General features: G+C 40.1%; 5 protein-coding genes across 5 annotated transcripts; 4 read left to right on the top strand and 1 right to left on the bottom strand.

Moving 5' to 3' along the window:
* The first annotated feature begins 537 nt into the window (after positions 1 to 537).
* Positions 538 to 6,452, top strand: LOC6568792. The gene is made up of 2 exons (XM_001994945.3): positions 538 to 2,310; positions 6,230 to 6,452. The coding sequence occupies exon 1, from the start codon at positions 538 to 540 to the stop codon at positions 2,293 to 2,295; it is 1,758 nt and encodes a 585-aa protein (XP_001994981.1). The 3' UTR covers positions 2,296 to 2,310; positions 6,230 to 6,452.
* Positions 6,453 to 8,469: 2,017 nt separating this feature from the next.
* LOC6568793 (RNA/RNP complex-1-interacting phosphatase homolog) lies at positions 8,470 to 12,805 on the bottom strand. The gene is made up of 7 exons (XM_001994946.3): positions 12,654 to 12,805; positions 12,508 to 12,583; positions 11,540 to 11,659; positions 11,397 to 11,476; positions 11,252 to 11,298; positions 9,342 to 9,449; positions 8,470 to 9,259 (listed from the first exon to the last, which is right to left on the bottom strand). Exons 1-7 carry the CDS (start codon positions 12,674 to 12,676, stop codon positions 8,577 to 8,579), a joined length of 1,137 nt encoding a protein of 378 aa, XP_001994982.1. The 5' UTR covers positions 12,677 to 12,805; the 3' UTR covers positions 8,470 to 8,576.
* On the top strand, positions 12,804 to 14,345 carry LOC6568794 (electron transfer flavoprotein subunit alpha, mitochondrial). The gene is made up of 4 exons (XM_001994947.3): positions 12,804 to 12,949; positions 13,009 to 13,075; positions 13,161 to 13,301; positions 13,378 to 14,345. The coding sequence occupies exons 2-4, from the start codon at positions 13,034 to 13,036 to the stop codon at positions 14,185 to 14,187; spliced, it is 993 nt and encodes a 330-aa protein (XP_001994983.1). The 5' UTR covers positions 12,804 to 12,949; positions 13,009 to 13,033; the 3' UTR covers positions 14,188 to 14,345.
* A 53-nt stretch (positions 14,346 to 14,398) lies between these two features.
* On the top strand, positions 14,399 to 15,919 carry LOC6568795. Its single transcript, XM_001994948.3, has 2 exons — positions 14,399 to 14,940; positions 14,999 to 15,919. The coding sequence occupies exons 1-2, from the start codon at positions 14,884 to 14,886 to the stop codon at positions 15,794 to 15,796; spliced, it is 855 nt and encodes a 284-aa protein (XP_001994984.1). The 5' UTR covers positions 14,399 to 14,883; the 3' UTR covers positions 15,797 to 15,919.
* A 1,212-nt stretch (positions 15,920 to 17,131) lies between these two features.
* On the top strand, positions 17,132 to 19,925 carry LOC6568796 (senecionine N-oxygenase). Its single transcript, XM_001994949.2, has 6 exons — positions 17,132 to 17,292; positions 17,348 to 17,510; positions 18,077 to 18,266; positions 18,407 to 18,578; positions 19,068 to 19,606; positions 19,669 to 19,925. The coding sequence occupies exons 1-6, from the start codon at positions 17,244 to 17,246 to the stop codon at positions 19,837 to 19,839; spliced, it is 1,284 nt and encodes a 427-aa protein (XP_001994985.1). The 5' UTR covers positions 17,132 to 17,243; the 3' UTR covers positions 19,840 to 19,925.
* Positions 19,926 to 20,009: the final 84 nt, after the last annotated feature.

Genomic DNA, 20,009 nt, shown 5'->3' with positions numbered 1-20,009 from the left:
CTTATGCTTGGTTTTCGCAAATAGTGCAGCAATCTTGTCACACTGAGAGAAATGCTTAGCATTCTTTTTTTGTGATATATAAATAATATTTTATTTACAAACTAGTGCTTAAGGATTTTGCTTCTTTTAATCCAAGACGCTTCAATAAATATCAAAGTCACAAGCATTATTTCATTCCCAGCCTATACAAATCACTTAAAATGATAACCATATTTATATTATCTTATTGTACACTAAGTAAAATTAAGTTTCAAATAAATCTCAATCAATATTCCAAAACCTTTAGCTTTAATGTGACATATAATTTGCACCATCCTCGTACAATTTAAAGGCTAGTGCTTAATGCTTTGGCTGCCTATTAACCTAGCAACAATTAATATTAATTTTATAATAAATCACAAGCTGCCCAATATGCCAATCAAAGCCTGTACAAATCACGCTGCTTTTTAATGCTTTGCTTATTTATTTTGTATTTTTTTCAGCTCATCTAAACACACTGTGCAACACTAAACCAAGCTCAGACTCTGTTTGAGAAACATGCTTAAGCTTATTTTGCTGCTAAGTCTTCTCACTGCTCACATAGATCAAAGCACCCACAATGAGCTCGGCTCGAGCATAGCAGCCCTCAATCGCGGGCTGGAGACCAAAAGCAATCTTATGTATACGGATGCCACACAATCCATAGATATCTATGCGGAGATTAGTCGAACCCTAAATGAAACTCCAAGCGTATTGGTCAGTAGGGATTATAGTAGACTCTACAGTAGCTGTAATAATCTGCCCAAGCCTCTGCTGATGATTTTACCACTACCGACCAGAGAACAAGCCGTACAGATTTTCCAGCAGTTGCCGACGAAAATGCAAAGAGCTGATTTTTTGTTAGTGGGCTGTGACAGCGTTGCCAACTGGCTGCAAATACTCACGACACTCTGGCAACTCGGCTTTCCAAATGTGCTCCTCTTCAATAGTACGGATAGTCTGGGAATTAAGGGTCAACTCTTTACGAGCGATTTATTTCCACATCCGCAACAGAAATTGAGGGGCAGCAGCATTGAGCATTATTTGTGGTCACGTCTGCATTGGTTCGACAATCTCCGGGGCTGGGAGGTGCGTGTGGCTCTCTATAATAATCCGCCACGGACACTCGTTTATCCGGAGGATCAGCTCTACGATGGCTATGCTCTCATGCTGCTCCGCAAGTTTCTCGCACAGAGGGGCGCCAAATTTGTGCCCGTACTCACGCCGGACTATAAGGTTTACTCGGCCAGTGATTGTTTAGAATATTTGCGTAGCAATAAATCCGAAATTTGCGGCGATTTATTGGCCTACTCCAATGAGGCCAGCTTCACGGAGAGCTATATGTATTTGTATGGCAATATTTTGATACCGTCAGCACAGCCCCGATCGAAGAACTATTATATTATAGCACCGCTGCAGTTGAAGACCTGGCTACTAGTCGCACTATATATAGCAGTGATCTGTGGATTTGCCAGCTTTATTTGCTGGCTGCAATTGGGTCGCTGGGAGTGCGGCAAACTATTGCTAGATATACTTTCGAGTCTGCTCTGTGCGGGTTTTCGACTTGCGAATATTACTGGCTGGCAGCACTACATATTGTTCAGCACCATATTTGTGGCTGGATTTATATGCTCGAATTATTACCTGGCTTTTCTGAAGACTATACTCTTCACGGGTCTGTACGATCCACAAATAAATAGCTTTGAGGAACTAGTTAAACAGAATATTAACATTGTCATTGGGGCCTATGATAAGACGGTGTTGATGACCTACGACTATCCGGATATCTTGTGGAATATAACGCGTGTGGTGTCCTATGATTTTATACTGGAGCATCGTCGTGTGTTCGATCCGAACTATGCTTACTTGGCACACAGCGATCGTCTGGTGCTCTTCAAGTTCCAGCAACAGTATATGGAAAAGCCACGAATGCGTCCATTGCCCATCGATCTGATGCATTCCCTGCCAGGCTTCCCCATGCAAAACCAATGGCTGCTCAAGTATAAACTGAGCGAGACGCTGCTCAATTGTTTTGTGAGTGGCCTCATGCAGAAACTGGCGGATGACACAAATCGTCAGACAATACACATTGGATATCTGAATCTGATACCATCCGAACCGTATGAAACACTCCCTTTGACCCTCGACTACTTCAATGTGCCGCTGATAATGCTCATCGCTGGTTTGATCATTGCCTTTGTCAGCCTACTCGGTGAATTATGCTGCGGACTCAGCCGACAACGAGCAGGCAGCAGCAGGCTGGGAGAACTTGAATAATCACTGGATCATTGGGTAAGTTTCTAAGTCGATTCCTTGCAAATATTACTTTCTCTTTAGCAAATTACATTTAATTTGGATCAATCAACTGAGGATGTATTCATTTATTTTACGATTTCGATTTTCTGATTGGGTTTTTAACGAGTATGTCGCCAAGACATGCCACAAATGCTTTTAAATATTTATAATTTTGAATTTAAATATATTTTTACGTTATTTTCTTTTGTGTCGACTGACATTAACTAAATAAATAAAAGTCAAGTGTTGGGACTAGCTGATTTCCATTTTGCTCCAACAATTTGTTCGCAAATCAATCGAAATAAAATCTAAATTGACTTGCAGTCGTTTGATTCAAGCACTTCAAACCTTTTGGCAACTGTAGCTGTTGAATTTAATAAATGTGGCCACAAATCCATAAACAGGACATAAAAATGTGTGCGAAACACCCTCGAAATGATGCACAGAGCTCCGAGCACTTTGACAGCCGACCAAAATAAATAGCACTTGAGATATTTCCAAAACATTTGCCAGCTATGAGACCGTAACAATTTCGTTTCTGTCAACCGTCAACCCCCAACCCCGACCCCTGACCCCTGACCTCTCCTACCCCAGGCGCCTGCAAGTATGCAACTCAAATGATAACACAAAAACATGCCAAGGGGTGGTGCTCAACCCACTGCTCCCCTCTTCTCTCTCTCCACCCCACGGAGACACATCCGCTGACTTGCACAAATATTTGCCCAAAAAGAAGCAGAAATGAAAGATAGAGCAACATCAAAAATTACTTTCCACAAAAAAGAGGCAGGGGTGGGAGGGGCAGGAACGAAACCCCTGACAACTCCAAGGGTTGCGCGGGCGTTTGGTGGCAACGCAACATTTTGGCAATGGGCGTGTCTCCGATTTTGGTCTAGCGACACATTTTAAAGTTCATTGACTTGTCCCAGCATTTTTTGTGGATACCCAGCAGCCATTAGCAATGAGAAAAAGGGTAGCATGAAGATCTACTCTCAGTTTGTACATTGAAATATAACCATTCAAATTTGACAAAGTTATGGCCATGGGAACATGAAAATATTATCATATTTTTACACACTCCAAGCACTATGTTAGGGCATAACTTTGTTAAAGAAATCGAGCCAGATTTGCGAGATTTTTTACTACAATTGCAGTATTTTCCAAGAGGCCAAATAGATCCGGTTGGAACCGGTTTGAACAAAGCTATGGCTTGCGGAAGTTTTGAGTCATCAGCAGGTTATTTTTTAGGATTACATCACAATGGATTATCAATATGCAGGGTTTCTGCTCGTGAGGCACCTTCGACTAATACATTGACTTATTTGCCTTATTTTTTCCGCTGTGGCGCCTCAAAGTATGCAATAGAAATGTGGCGACAATAAAGTTTATGTGCGGCGCCAGCCGCAAAAAGAACTCTCAAATGCATTTGTGTGTATTGGTGTGTGGGAGAAGATAATCACCAATCGGCAGATGACTTCAGACTGGCAACTGTCGACAAATGAAAAAGTTACGATTTATACTCGAACAGGAGCATTAACTTTTTGGCTCAACTGTTCGGCGACACAGATTTCATGCTGCATGCCGCATGCTGCATGCATCAGTGAGTAACGCCCACCCAAAAAAAACCTCATTGGGTCCACTATGCAGCAATTTAAGAAAGGAAGGAAGGTCTTGGGTTTGAGTCACGTGCGTGCCTGGGTTCAATTCAATCGTTGCCTGTCGACGCGGCGCGAGATAAATGAAACTGGGATGAGAAAAAAAATAATGAAAAATAAGAGGAAAAATAAAGATAAAAATAAAAATAAATAAATATTTCGCCCTTCGGCTGCTTAATTGCTGATTTCGTGTTGTTTCATCGTGACTTTAATCGATTTCGTGTGCAATTTGACTGCCCACGATTGTCACATGTGGCATGCCCCAGATTACCATCGACTTTAAAGTAAACATTTGTTTTGTATTCCCCCCTCAACTGGGCGGCCTTTAATTAAGATTGTGTACGCCGATAAGTGGCAAGTGTTTCTCGATTCGATTCCATCGAAAGAGGGCGGTTCGAAACTCCATATATAATCCAGATTTAATGCGATGCTGAGTTGTAGTTCTCTTTGAATATATGGCTTTCACTTGCACAGGATATAGTTAAAATTATTCGTAAGCTAACTCTCCGTGAGTCCTTTCAGTTCTATTAATAACCTGAATATCCCTTTGCTGATATTTTAAATCCTCTTTTTTCGTTTCGAGCTAAGACCCTATTTATAAAATCAGCGGTTTTTAGTGGAACGTTTTCCATTCACAAATTATGCATGCATTCAACCCTAAGTTAATCCACCATCCACAAATCCCTAGTTTTCAGTATCAGTTATTGGCCAGGAATTAAAAATTTCAGCACCCTTCATTTACATTTATATTAAACCTGGGATAGATGTCGACATCTCAAATCTCGAATCTGAAACTTTAGCTCATAGATTAGTTGATAATTAAAGTTTTCGCAACATCTACTTATTCAAAACCTGGTAAAATGTCCTTAAATGGCCTACATCCAAAAGATACTAAACTCATTCCAAGGAAAGTACACTCCTATTTAACATCCATCAGGTACTAAATCACTTGGAAGCAAACTCCAATTTCAGTCTACTTTTTTAGTTCACAAATTGTGACTTTCAAACCGCAGCTTTGGCAGCGCATTGTATTCTAATCTGCGGCTGATTTGTGCTACTTAATTTTGCAGCACGCCTCATTTGAAAATTCGACAAACCCTTGCCGGCAACCCAAGTGTAAGCAGAATGACAAAATTTAAACGGTATACCCCGACTCTTTATACCCTGGTTGGTCTCTCTGGCAACAATAGGGGGATTATCTGGTGCGCTCAGCTGTGGCAGCATTGAATGAATGCAACAAAAAACATTCTGCTGCTGTCTGAGTCTGTGACCCTTTATCAGGCAGACATGTGAGCCACGCAGACACATATCACATGCCCCCAGGCTGGACACACAAACTCACACACAAAAGCCAATGGCCAGCAATTGAAAGGTATGCCCCAAAGGCAATTGTCAGTGGTTGCCCCCATTGAATCATGATTGACTGAGTTTGGGGTTCGTTTGCAAAATGGATTGTTTGGTTTTTGCCTACCCCATTTTTTTTTTGGTTTTGGTCTAATCGAAACTTCCAGCTAATTGCAGTCTTTTTGTCTCTGGGATTTCTATAGGACGTTTTTCTGGTTTTTGTTCGGTTTGTTAATGCTCTTTAAATGCTATTATTTAAATCAATGCCTCTGTTAAAGTCGCTGCCATATATGAGGTGGAAATTTATGTGGCATGCCTAATTGTCGGCTGCGAAACTTCAAAGTGGCCAAGCTGCCACTTCTGCGCAGCCAGCGCTGCCTTGCCCCATGTGGAATGCAATTATCGCGCTCCAACTTATGCTAAGATAAATGATCGTCGCACAGCCTGTGAAAATTGGCCACACTTTCGAGGCTCTGCTCTGCTTGGATCTGCTTCGATCTGTGCTTGGGTCATAAACAGATAAAATATAATGCAGAAAACGCGCCGAGCTGACAATTGGTAATTTTTGGTTGATTTTGCAATTTATGACGGCAGTGAACCGCGGGGGGCAACGAGAGAGACAGATAGGGAGAGAGAGAGAGAAGTAGACAGAGAGAGAGAGAGAGAGAGAGAGACAGAGAAGTGTCCCACAATCGGCGGCATGACCAAAAGACCCATTTATCGAGCTCTGTGGCCTTTTGGAATTTTTACAACTGCTTGCAACTTGTAGAGAGAAAAATTTGGGAAGTTTCAAGAGATCATTGAAAGATTGATTAATGAATAGCTATGAGTTCAGTTAAAAATACGAGTTTGAAGATATTTAATGGTTAATTGAAATAAAAGAAACAAATATAAATTGCAACTTTGCTTTATGTTTTCAGCTACTGCCTGTCTCAACTTACTGATGGATGTTATATTGGAAATCATACAGGAATATTAAGCCTATGGAATATTAAAATTTAAAAAATTATTAACCATAAAATATATGAGTACTTTATTTGTCTATCAATTGTGCACTTATGTGGCTCAAACACTTCAATTAACTAATATCATTTAATTATATAATATATAAATATATGACATATATGATAATATTCTAATAAACCATCTTTCTTGTTAAAAGTCTAACTAACTTCGAAAATGCTAACTATTACAAATTTGAATATTGTTTAAAAAATATAGGAAAATTTAGAATTTCGTTCTTTAACAGGCAAAGATCAAGTATATTTTGGTAAGTTAACTCAAACCAAATAGTTAACTTTAAGCTTGAGGTATTTTAGCAACAGCTCTTACCTAATCAAAGGTAAGTTAAACATATCAAATAGTTAAGTTTAAATAATTGTCAACAGCAGCTTTTACCTAAATTGCCTTTAGGCCATATTAAAGTATCACCTTATGGCCGACAACATTGGGTCAGTCAGTTGCTAAATTTAGACCCGGCGCAGAGCGAAAAGACCAAAACGAAATGCTACCCAATTAAGGGCAACAAACAACTTCACGCCACACATGCCACATGCCACACGAGGCGTTTATCGCGGCAGTCCGATCAGATCGGGCAACATCAACATCAACTCGATTGTATCGCCGACGGTGTCCGTCCCTGGCTTTGTATCTGCCACTGTTCCTGCCACTGCCCCTGCCACATCGTAATGGCCAACGATTTGTCGCTGTCGCAGGACCTGTGGCCATAACAACAATTGGCGATCGTTAAGCGATAAGATCTCGCACTGCGATAAGCCCAAGCAGCGAGCAACCAACAAACGGCCAGAAACGGCGACAGCAGCCACATTTTATGCTAATAAGTTGACATTTGACCACCATGACGAAATAATGAAACGATCAGATGCCGTCAATATGACAGGTCCCATATCCCAAACACGACAATGGGCTCAACTCAATAGCCATTAACAAAAGACGAGTGGATATCGAGAGCTTATCAGCTGAATATTTCACAATACAATGCGAAGAGAAATCAAATTAAATTAAGTAAAATGCGCTTTATAAAAAAAAAGTGAAGGCATTTCAAAAGCTGTCTTTTATCGCAGGGAAGAGTAACCAATCCAATTTTCAATTATAAGGATAAAATATATGCACAAAAAATGATGATATAATGCAAAGTACTGGTAAATAGTATTTTTCAATCGGAAAAGTTATATTTTGGACCGTAGTCAATATCTAAATTTGCAATTAATATTTATAAGAAAATAGATTCTCTTAGGTAAGCATTATGAAATGGTAGTCTGCCTTGGATAGAATTGTGTCCAAATCATAGGAGCATAATAACATCCATAACCGGTGAGTTTGATATAATCGAAAATCCGATATCGATGATTTTTTTATATAAATGTGAGACGCATTTTAAGCGTATTGGGTAAGTTTATATTATTAGTAAGTATTATTTTAATCCATATATAAATGAACGATTTGGCTGATGATACAGTCGTTATCAGTAAAACGAATTTAAAGTGAATTAAACAACAGTCTAAGTCAGATTTGTAAGCCAGAAGAAAGGATATTAAATTTGACATCACATTAAACGGTTTGTCGGCTTTAAAAAGACCTCCTTGCTAATGAGAAAGGCAACCCAAAATCCTGTTTGACAGTCTTAACAATGAGTAAACCAAAGCAGACTTCACCTTTTGAGCACTCAAATCAACTGTTTTGACCACTGTACAAGACCTAAATACGACGACAACTGGACATGAAGATATATATATAAATATATATTTAATAAGTCTGGTACATAAGAATAATTACGCATCGTGCATAGCTTTTGACATTTGTTTGACATAGGAGCCGCTTGCCGCCGGCGATGCGCTAATTTCCAGGAATTTCACGCCACTCTTCGCTTTACGCTTATCTCTCTCTCACTCTCTGCCTCTCTGTCTCTCTCTCTTTCTGCGCAGTCTCAACATAAAAGTCATATGCAAATTTTTGTGAATTGTATCTTCACACGATCTGAACGCTTGTTAACTGTGTGCTCGCAGCAGCAACAGCAGCAGCAGCAGCAACAGCAGCAGCAGCAGCTTGAACGGCACCCGCGGCTTTTGGCCATGTTGAAAATGAATTTTAATTGCTGCTGAGCTATTGGCTAATGGGCTATAATTTACACACAAATTGGTCCAACAGACGACGACGAGAATTTATTGCGACACATCAACTTTGGCAATATAAATTTACAGAAATTAAATTGAACTTATTGTGAACCAGTTAAGGTTGAGTTTAGCCCTAAGCCTGGTCACCATTTGATGACCAATAGTATCTGTTTCTGCCACGGCTTTTATCTCTGTTGTTGTAGTTGCTATTATCCCTGCTGTAACTGTTGTTATCCCGGCCGTAATTGTTGTAATTCCTGCTGCTGTAATTGTTATCCCTGCTGTAGTCCCTGCTGTAGTCCCTGTTGTATTCCCTGCTGAAGTCCCTGTTATAGTCCCTGCTGTAGTCCTTGCTGTAGTCCTTGCTGTAGTCCTTGCTGTAGTCCTTGCTGTAATCGCTGACGCCTCTGCTGCTGTAGCTGTGCTGCTCTTTGCTTTCATATCGCCAGGATAGCCTTGTCTGTTGCTCCTGATAGCGAGAAGCATAATCATTGAATCCTCCTCTTCGCTCATTCTGCTGTCCTCGCTGCTGCTGCCGCCAGTCATAGTTTTGATTGGAATTGCGAGATTGATAACTTGGCTGCCGCCAACTACTGTGTTGACTCTGTCTTCTGCTGCGTTGATAATACTCTCTCCGCTCAGCCGGTGTTCTCTGGTATTCGGATTGCCTATGATTGTGACTGCTGATCTCGTCATTATCATCATTTGTGTGCTGGTAGTCGGAGTGATGATCTCTTCGATTAGACTTCTGTAGCTGCTGCAGGGAGTCGGTGTAGTTCTCACGCTCAATTTGGTGTCCACGCGCCTCTGCGAAAGCTACAAGTCGAAATTGAAATCGTAATTATTAAAAGACTTCCTTCTTTTTTTTCTGTTATTTTTTTCGTTTTTTTTTACGCACTCTTTATGGCCAGGGCTGGCGACATGTTCATGTTGAGGATCATATAGTAGCAGATTAGGTAACCGGTACGATTCACGCCGTGTGTGCAATGCACGCCAATTAGCTTGTCTGTGGAGTGGAGTTGGGAGTTCCTTTTGCTTTTTATTTATTTTTGATTATTATTATTACTTTTTATTTTTGTTTATTGTAATGTGATTGCTGTGTCGATTCTTTAATCATATCTAGAATTCGTATCTATTTGAAACATTTAATCAACTATCATTTCGTTTTGGAATACCTCGCTAGTCTGGGCTTTATTTTGGTTACTGGGCTTGGTTACTTTATATGGAGCAGAGAAAGCATTTAACTGAGGCATGTTGCCACAAATTGCTACAAATTTCAATGCAAAGAGAGCCACAGGAATGCGTTGAGCAGCGCCCACGCCAAGAGTGGCCACAACCGGCTACGCTTTTGGCTGCTGAGGGGGAGGAAAGGAAGAGGAGGCAATTGGCATAAAAGCAGAAGCAGCAGCGACGACCTGGGCTAAATCTGGCAAACGGCAAACGGCAAACAGCGCATACTGCCAATATGTATAACATTGGCTATAAATTTTGTTGCAAAACAACAAAACAAAAAAAAACATGTCGACGGTCGAGGCAAGGCTCAGGTGGCAGCGGGGCCGGGAACGGAGCAGGCGGTGGGGCAGGATACAAAAGTCGTTTTGTGGTGGTGCGCTATGCGGGCAGAAGCTGCCAGTTGTACGTCATGTTTGTTGCGTTCCATTTAAGCCAAGTTACAACTTGAGAGCTAAGCACCAACAACAGCAACAACAACAACTGCAACAACATCCTTGTCGCAATGTTGAGCACAATGGGCAACGTGATTAACCATTCAACAAAATTCATATATCAGTGAGAAGGTTAAGCTTAATATGCTTTGGCAGTCAAAGATTCAATTGTTTGGTTTAAATGCTGAACATAAATAATGAGAGTGAAGCTAAAATTCAGATAGAAACCAAAATCAGAATGTATCGAAGTGCTTGAAATAAACACTCTTCAATTAAAAACCATAGTCTTATTTTTTAGATATATCTATTAGATATCAATAATTAGATTAGAAACTAATAGAACAACTTGAACCAAAAAGAAAACTATGCACAATAATTTCTAGTTTATGCCCACTGTGGGTAAAAACGATGCCTGCAAACTTGACAAGTGCCGACCACCTTGAATTTGACTTATATACACATATAAATATATTTCTGGATCTCTTGAGTTGTAAACATGTTTGCCGACATTTCGCGTTTAATTCGTTTGGCAGTTTTCAAAACACGCAACAACGGCGCCAGTTGGAGTATTACTGTTGCCAACAGCTAAACTTTATTTGATCTTTTAGCTAGCTTCCTTTTAATGTATATACACATATAATATATATAAAACATATAATGAAAATTAATATTAATATTAATGGATATGCTAAAATTCGCTTACTTGCTTTACCCATTTGCCTGTTTTTGTTTGGGTGTATTATAATAAGAAATGCATTTTCATTTTCTCTTTTCTTTGCTGGCGCCTAAATTGCTTGTTGGGCTCCAGAAACTCGAGGCCTGGGAACTAACTGTAGAGTCTAGATTAAAGGGGTATTCAAAAATGCAACCCGCCCACTTTTGTGCATCAGGTTGTTGTTAAAGAGTTTAAATAGTTGTGGTCTATACACATAGTTGTTCGCAGTGCTGATAGGCATCTAAAAATGCGGCACTGCACTACCTATCTACATAGATAATTTCTTTGCATATTTTCGAGCACTAATTGTGTGCTGAGAGATATGCATCTGGATCTGACTTGGCTGATCGAGGGGAAAGCGTTCCCACGGCACAGTTACAAATGTGTGTGTAGGCGTTAGCAGTTTGACAAAATAATTTATGCACTTACCATTATCCGCATTTGCCTCCAGAAAGTTGTTCACATACTCGCAAAATCTGAAATAAATAAATATAAATATAAGTACATAATATATATATAAATAAAGCTAAGTAAGTAAAACTAAATCAAGTCTAAGAATCCCCAACGGACGCACCTTTCTGCCAGCTCCTTGGGCGGCGTGTGATGTCCGGGTATGCACAGCTTCTGATGCCTCACATTCTCATCCTCAAAAGCCTGCACGAATGGAACAACATTAGTATATCAGGTTTTTAAAGCACGAATCAGAGTTATACTTGCCCTTGGATCGTAGTAGCGATCTGTGTTGGTCAGATCAACGATGAGGCCCAAATTTGGCACCGTCTCCAGCAAAGAGTACGGCGCCAGACGTAGCTGTTCGTCGACGTTCTTATTGATATTCTGTAAAAATAAATACAAAATAAAATATAAAGTAAATATGTGCAACATATTTAAAACATGCTGAAATTGCTCAATTTTATGCTGCCAGAGGCGGAACAATTAATAAACTGCCAAGGAGCAAGGAGTTGTGCCTGCTGTGTTGCGTTATTTAATTAAGCAAAAACAATTTAATTTAATATTCATGCAGAAGACGGCTGCGTGGGGTCCACTTGCTTGTCCTGCTCCTGCCTGTGTGTGTGCAACATCATGTACAACTTGCCACTTTTATGCATAATTGCAAGGCGTACAAAATTCGCCTGCTTGGCCCTATTTTTGTATACCCTTGCAGTGCGTATTTCAGTTTAGGGATGAGATATGCTAGCAACATTTTAGGGAGACCTCATTAACTGTATATATATTACTAAAAAATATATTAGGTTATATCATTCAGACTATAAGCATACACATAAATAAAAATAAAATTGAAATGAGCTAATTTAAAAAACAAACTATTGAGCAATGGGTTAACGTCGCGAAATTCGCAATGGTCTTCAAAGGGTTAATGGCGCGCAACAATATCACAAAGCTCAGCATATTGCTTGTGTTATTATGCAACAAATATTTATGCACTCTCAGATATAAGCTCATAGGTATATCACTTCCAGCAAGGGTATTCAAACTTCGTCAAACCGAAGATAACAGTGGCTGTTGCTGTTATTGTTGATTATTTTTAGCGGGCGCCTTTGCCGGTGGTCCGCATTTCAACATCAATCAACAACACAATTTAGTCTTCGGCTGCCTCCTTGCTATAGTTGCAACTCCTGTTAACCTGTTTATGAGATATGTAGGGAAAGGGGGGATGGACTCACCTCACGCAGCGGCACTTTGAATGCAATAAATCGAGTGCCGGAAATGCGTTTGCCGATTGGCTGATAATTAAGCCAGCTGCAATTGCACAAGGAATAAAATGCGTAAGTCACAAACACAAACATACTAAAAACACACGCATACTCACCGATCTGGTATGCCTTTGCCCATGTTTATGCTGTGTTAACTAATTACAATTGTTTAATATTTAGAATTCATAGCCGAAAAAGCAAACAAATTTTTACCAAGAATTCCGCGTGTTATTTTATTTTCACACACACATTTATATGGTAAACAGATGATTTGATGTTGCCAATAGACTAGCGCTGTTAACTCAAACATGTGTTGGCGTTGCCACTATGCTAAAGTCTGTTAACTAAAATGAGCTAAAAATTACCAAAACGCGAACGACTTTTGGACTTTCTGCGATTGGAATTGTGGCTGGTAAATTATCAGCTTAATTTAAGTTAATTGTTTTTAAATATAACTTATTCTTTAAACAGTTTTCGCTCTAAGCATACACACAACATGTTTGCCAACAACACACGCAATTTGGTGCGCAGCAGCTTTGTGAGTAAAATAATACAAAAAATGGCGATCGTTTTTCTTGGACTTGTTAAATAATCCATTTATTTATTTATCTATTATTTATTAGTTGCAGCGCTGCAAGAGCACTTTGGTGGTGGCAGAGCACAACAATGAGGCACTCAATCCGCTGACGCTCAATACAATTACGGCGGCCAAGAAGATCGGCGGTGACGTCACAGTTCTCGTAGCAGGCACAAAATGCGGACCCGTAATTAATTTTCTCTTCTTTTCTTCAGTTGTTGTTTTTGCTGTTTGCATAATCAATTTTAAATTTAATTTAACAGGCCTCGGAAGCTGTAGCCAAGGTTGAGGGCGTCACCAAGGTGCTGGTAGCAGAGAATGCCGCCTTCAAAGGATTCACAGCGGAATCGTTGACTCCTTTGGTCCTCGCCGCCCAATCGCAATTTAAATTTACGCACATTTTGGCTGGAGCCTCTGCCTTTGGCAAGAACGTGCTGCCACGTGTCGCCGCCAAGTTGGATGTGTCGCCCATTTCGGAGATCATCGACGTCAAGTCAGAGGACACCTTTGTGCGCACCATTTACGCGGGCAACGCAATACTCACGTTCAAGTCGAAGGATGCCGTCAAGGTGATTACAGTGCGTGGCACAAATTTCCCACCAGCAGCCACCAGTGGAGGCAGTGGCGCTGTGGAGCAGGCACCCGCTGGTGACTATGCCAGTGCGCTGAGTGAATTTGTGTCGCAGGAGCTGACCAAATCGGATCGACCGGAGTTGACCGGCGCCAAGGTGATCATCTCGGGCGGACGTGGCCTCAAGTCGGGCGATAATTTCAAGCTGCTCTACGATCTGGCTGATAAATTTGGCGCCGCTGTTGGTGCCTCGCGTGCCGCTGTCGACGCCGGCTTCGTGGCGAATGATCTGCAAATTGGACAAACGGGCAAGATTGTGGCACCCGACTTGTATATTGCTGTGGGCATTTCGGGCGCCATTCAACATTTGGCTGGCATGAAGGATTCGAAGACAATTGTAGCCATCAACAAGGATCCCGAGGCGCCCATTTTCCAGGTGGCCGACATTGGCCTCGTCGCAGATCTATTCAACGCTGTGCCCGAGCTCACTGGCAAATTGTAAAGATCGCTATATATATATATGTATATGTATGTAATTGTATAAAGCTAATTGATTCTGTTCAGAGTTAAGCATGGAATTGTTGCATTTATTTGAAATTTAGTCTCTTGTGCGTGTGGCAAGTTTGCCTCCCTTTTTTATTAAACAACAACAAAATTGGAGATGTCAAAGTGCTGTTTTTGTTTTTCTTTTTTATTGTCTGCTGTGTCTGTGATCAGAATATCAATGTTCTTATCAGTGTTTGCGGATTATATTATATATTGTCTGACGTTACGCAATAAACACTTTCTTAATAGAAATAATGATTAGTATTTGTTAACAGCAAATTTGTTGAGCTGCCTTCGTTTTTAGTTCAAACAAGGTAATAAATAATGTATTTTTAATGTGGCATAACTGTTTTATCTCTTATAAATCATACACGCATATTTATTGTTATTACATTTATCTTGATCCTCTCTCAGACAGGGCAACAATGTATAAATCACAATATAATATTGTTGATCTGCAATGATATGGCAAGTTCCTTAGTTATTTTGTTCTTACATCTATATACTTTTTAATCCATATCAAAATCAAGTAGGTATTTTCTAAAATATTCATTTAGCAGCAAGCTGAGAAACGACAGAAATTCTCAAAGCAAGCCCGGACCAGACCCAACCAGACCTAAACATAGAGATTGGGACACTTTAAGCTGAAGCGATGGCCGAGGGATTCAAGAAGTATTTCAATGGCACCACAATCGCCGGACGAGCGAATGTAAGTCGGAATCTGTGTCGGCTAATGCTACTGTACTCCACTCCTCACTCTCTTCCAGGTCGCCAAGGCAACCTATGCGACAATGGCGCTCATCTATTTGGTTTATCGCGTGCGTCGCGGCAAGGACGTACCGAAGCCACAGGATGTAGCAATTGAGGCGACTTTGGATGAGCCTTATTTGGAGCCCAGCGGGGAGGCTCAGAAGCCAGAGAAACCAGAGAAGTCGGAGAAGGATTGTGCCATTTGCAGGGAACGCGTTCGACTGCGGGAAAAGGAGGATCCGCCGCCGCCACCACCATCACCTCCCTCTGGTGGTGGCCAAGATCGTCGCAGTTGCCAATGCGAAGAGAATCCACAAAGCAGACAACAGCAGCAGCCGCAGAAGCAGCCGCAGCAGGGTAAAACCTGCAGCGCACTCGAAGCGGACGCGGACGTAGTGCATCCCGCCCGTGAGCTAATCACTCAAATGCAGGAGGCCGCTTCCCGTGTCCTGCGCAATGTGATTGGCGCCGTCGTGGGTAACAATCCGGCGCAGGCCGCTGACAGCGATGAACGTTGCAGCTGTTGCCAACCCTCCTCCTCCATGGAGCAGGCCGATGATGAGGAGTGCGACTATGAGGTGGACAACAAGCAGCAGTTGAATCGCGAACGACGCACTGCACCCAGGCACTGTGAACCGTCGAGTACCAGCACCCAATTGGAGTTGCCTCCACAAACAGAGGAGCAGCAGCAGCAGGCGACGGCAACAGCGGAGTCAACTAAGTCATCCCAATCTCAATCCCAAGCGGCGACACAATATCGCTGCTTCGAGGATGACTTTGCCTCGGAGATGTTCTTTGAGCACTTTGAGGAATGAGACGATCAGATGGGGATTATCAGCTTTTGGGCGTATCTAAATTTCCAGTTAAGCTCCTTCTTTTTGTACACAGAAATATCCTTTCGCAATTTATTAAATTTCATACATTTTTCATACGAGAAATTGAGCTACTTTTAATACCCTGCACCTATTTGAAATGGGTATAATGATACTGACGGAGTGTATGTAACAGACAGAAGAAAGCATCTGCGACCCCATAAAGAATATATATTCTTAATCTAAGATATTTATCTTTTTTTTAATTAAAATTTAATTTAATCTATTATTTTGCATCTTTTTTTTGGGATTGACTGACTTTAGTTGACATTAAATAAATAAATATGTAACATCTCTAGTCCAGGGAATATCGTAGTCGAACTCACTCGACTAAAGCAGTCTTGTTACTTTTTATTTGTTTTAAAAATTACAACAGATCATTGTTTAGCACTTCTCCCTGATAATTGCGTATTAAGTATGCTAATAAACTGAAATGACACAATGACTTACAATTCCCTATATATAATCATATTTTTGTATATATAATTGTAAAAGAAAACGCCAGAAAAGAGGGGAAAACTCTAATCACGAGTGTGCTCAAAAGAAAGACAGATAGTCAAGTATATACTGGAAATTGTCAGCCGGCTAAGTTCTTATCTGCGAGCACAGCAGAGGGCATAGCAATAGTTACACTGCATCAACTCGAACTGTGTTGAGCAGCAGCAAAAAAACGCCTTCCGTGTTTCCGTGTTTCTCCTTTTTAGTTGTGGGAAAGCATATTCATTCACAGCGACGCAGACGCTGACGTAGCTGCAAACGCAGACGTTGACGTTTCTGTTATGTGATTTGTAGCGTAACAAGTGCTTACAGCTGCTCAATTTTCACCCCGCTCGAGTCGACTCTGTAATGCGCTACGAAACACAAAAATGTTAAAAAATCGTAACTTTTGATTGATAAATTAAAGGTTGGACTAGATATATATAAATGTTAGTAAGCGAAGAAATAAATATTTAATAAAACCATATATTATTTATGGAATAATGCTAAACAAAATATTAAAAGAAAATATAGATCAAATTGCGTTATGTCCTTAAGCGGCAATAAAAATTCACAGTCTTCAAAGATTACCGAATAATCTTAACAGAAGCTATTAAGTTAACGATAATGCTAAGCTTAAAAGTCCAACTCACAAGCATTTCAGAAGTGTCTCAAACGCGAGCTGTAAACTAAAGAGACCCACAAAAGGCACTTTAAATCGTGTGCAAAGCGATCCAGCTCGCTGATAGCTTGAATACATTTTAAGCTCCAGAGTATGGAATTTGAACGATCGACCTAGTCAGTCACTTATCAACCAGAGAGCTGAAGAGACGTATCATTGAAGTGAAGTCAAGTAAAGCAAAGTAAATTAAACAAGTTGCTCAGTGAACGTAAAAGAAATTAATTTGTGAAAATGCACAAGACTCCAATTAACGAGTTGCGTCGCGTGTGCGTTATTGGAGGTACATAAATATAATAATAAAATGTAAATTGGATTATACGATATATATATTTTAGCCGGAACCGCTGGATTAAGTGCATTGAAAAATGCACTGGAGGAGGGCTTGGAGGCAGTCGCCTACGAGCAGGGCACCGAAATCGGTGGCACATGGATATTCTCGGATAAAATGCCCAAAGATGAGTACGACGAGGTGCACAGCAGCATGTACGAGGGATTGCGGTAGGTCTCCAATTAAATTAGCCAACAAATATTCCTCATAAGTGTCTTGGTTTAGCAAACAATATATTTTGTGTGTTTAAAACACAAGAAATTCTCTTTTGACCATACAAAAGATTAATTGCATAATAGGGTAAAACTAGTTTGACCAGTTTTCTTTATCTCTTCTTATCCTTTTTTACGTATTAAGTGCAGCTTTGATATTTTTTAAGGAACTTAATTTAAGTATGCTCTTGATAAATAGAGATTTGTTGAATAACTTTAAGTTAACTAGACTCTTGAAAAACTACAGCTCTTATCAGGCATTTGTCCATTAATCCTATTCCTAGTCTAACCCCAAAGTCAACTAGAATTTTGTTTTGAAAAGTCAAACAATGTAATAATAATTTTGTAATCTTTAAAGTGGGAAGCACAACTAAAATACGTTTGTTTACTAAAATGAGGCAGCTTTTTAAATGTAAGCTTTTTAAATGTAAATTATGCATAGCAAAAATGTGATTGTTTAAAAAGCAAACACCTATTATAAAACAATATAATATAATCACTGTATTTGTATGCATATTTTACAGCACAAATTTGCCCAAGGAAGTTATGGGTTATCCGGACTACCCTTATCCCACAGAGATTGACGAGTCCTTCATAACATCGCAGCAAGTATTGGAATTCCTGAGATCTTATGCGAATCACTTCAACTTGTTGCCGCACATAAAGTTGCAACACGAGGTCATCAGGGTGCGACCCCGCTTAAACGATTGGGAGGTGAGTGCTGACGTGATTGACACATTGGCAATGAGCTTTCCATCAATAAAATATTGTTATTGTTTACTTGAGCGCGTCTTTGTGATTAAATGTAATGCATTTTGTAATGATCTTTTTTCGTTGCTTTTGTTTTTATGCAGGTCTATGTTTGGGATCACATCAACGATACTTGCAATCCGATCTATTATGATTTTATATATGTATGCAATGGCCACTATACGGAACCAGATATGCCCCAAATCGAGGGCATGGATCTCTATGAGGGCAAACAAATTCACAGCCATCTATATCGCAAAGCTGACAAATTTAAAGGTGAGAATGAATCGCAAGATTGCATGAATTTTGAGTAAGCTACTACTAAAGATAAGATTGCGTTTCCGCATGTGCGGAATCATTTCAATTTTTGTCTAGCAACAGTCTGGCATTTTGTTGTCGTTTTCATAAATAATGACGAAATAATCAAGGGTCTGACATTGTCGTGGAATAATTTCCATACACTTACCACTTTTGATAAGAATAGTTGGATGAAAGATTAATTTAATATTTTGAATGATTGTTAATTAATCGTCTTCTTAGTGTGTATTTTATTATCTTCAATTATCCTTATCTTTTTATATATGTATTTGATGTTCTTCAACACCAGACAACTTTAAGCTTTCACGCTTATAATCTAAAACTATCTATGCCATTCTTTAGACAACTCAATCTCTGATAGATAGATAGATAGATAGATCAGATAGTTTTAAACATTATAATCTGCAGTTATCTATATATATTTTTCACCCACCTTTATCTCTGCAGATCAGACAGTTTTAATCATTGGCGCTGGTCCCAGTGGCATGGATATCACAAATCACATTCGAGTTGAGGCCAAACATGTCTATTTGAGTCATCATCTGTCGATGACACCGAATACCACATTTATGGGCAATGTGACACAGAAACCGGATGTGGCACGATTCACCAAAGGGGGTGCCATCTTCAAGGATGGCAGCGAGGAGAGATTCGATCATGTTGTCCATTGCACTGGCTATCATTATAGTTTTCCCTGTCTGAGCACCGATGTGGGCATCCAAGTGATTGATAATTTTGTGCAACCCTTGTGGAAGCACTGCATCAATATTAATAATCCGACAATGTCGTTCATTGGACTGCCCTTCAATGTGATACCGACGCACATCTTCGACATGCAGGTGCGATTCACCCTGAAATTCTACACGGGCCAGCGACAGTTGCCAACCAGGGAGCAAATGCTGGCGGAACTGGAGAAGGAGCAAGGAGAGCGTTGGGCATGTGGTTATCCCAATCGCAAGAAGGCCCATCAAATGGGCGAACGACAGGTGGGAAATGGTATACATATATTTAAACAAAATCCAATTAAACTCCTCTTACATTTTTCTAGTTTGATTATTACAATGAGCTGGCAAATATGACGGGCATTGAGAATATTAAGCCGGTTATTTTAAAGTTGATGAAGGATTGCGGTAAGAAATATATTTTCGAATTGGATACTTATCGCAATCATCGCTACAGGGTCTTGGATGATGAGAGCTTCTCAAAATGCCCATTGTGATTTCATTCTATATGCATTTCTGTATATTATGTAGCTTATTTGCATTTAATTATAAAATTATAAAAATAAATTTACTGAATTTAAAACGTTCGCCTTGTTATAGCTGTCAGCTTTGTGTAGCTCAACGGTGATCTTGCTGAATTAGTTGGCAACGCTGTTGCTGTTAGTTT

The sequence above is a fragment of the Drosophila grimshawi genome, unplaced genomic scaffold (genome assembly GCF_018153295.1).
Source record: "Drosophila grimshawi isolate 15287-2541.00 unplaced genomic scaffold, ASM1815329v1 contig_1367, whole genome shotgun sequence".
Classification (NCBI taxonomy): Eukaryota; Metazoa; Arthropoda; class Insecta; order Diptera; family Drosophilidae; genus Drosophila; species Drosophila grimshawi.
Note: the sequence above shows the minus strand (reverse complement) of the source record. Positions and strands in the feature narration are given on the sequence as shown.

Coding starts and splice junctions, on each gene's coding strand:
- LOC6568793 (XM_001994946.3), bottom strand. CDS start 12,676: ATGGGCAAAGGCATACCAGATCG. Junction 12,584..12,653: donor GGCAAAGGCATACCAGATCG/GTGAGTATGCGT, acceptor GTGCAATTGCAG/CTGGCTTAATTATCAGCCAA. Junction 11,477..11,539: donor ATCGCTACTACGATCCAAGG/GCAAGTATAACT, acceptor CCATTCGTGCAG/GCTTTTGAGGATGAGAATGT.
- LOC6568796 (XM_001994949.2), top strand. CDS start 17,244: ATGCACAAGACTCCAATTAACGAGTTGCGTCGCGTGTGCGTTATTGGA. Junction 18,579..19,067: donor CAAAGCTGACAAATTTAAAG/GTGAGAATGAAT, acceptor TTATCTCTGCAG/ATCAGACAGTTTTAATCATT. Junction 19,607..19,668: donor ATCAAATGGGCGAACGACAG/GTGGGAAATGGT, acceptor ACATTTTTCTAG/TTTGATTATTACAATGAGCT.
- LOC6568792 (XM_001994945.3), top strand. CDS start 538: ATGCTTAAGCTTATTTTGCTGCTAAGTCTTCTCACTGCTCACATAGAT.
- LOC6568795 (XM_001994948.3), top strand. CDS start 14,884: ATGGCCGAGGGATTCAAGAAGTATTTCAATGGCACCACAATCGCCGGA. Junction 14,941..14,998: donor CAATCGCCGGACGAGCGAAT/GTAAGTCGGAAT, acceptor ACTCTCTTCCAG/GTCGCCAAGGCAACCTATGC.
- LOC6568794 (XM_001994947.3), top strand. CDS start 13,034: ATGTTTGCCAACAACACACGCAATTTGGTGCGCAGCAGCTTT. Junction 13,076..13,160: donor ATTTGGTGCGCAGCAGCTTT/GTGAGTAAAATA, acceptor ATTATTTATTAG/TTGCAGCGCTGCAAGAGCAC. Junction 13,302..13,377: donor CAGGCACAAAATGCGGACCC/GTAATTAATTTT, acceptor TTAATTTAACAG/GCCTCGGAAGCTGTAGCCAA.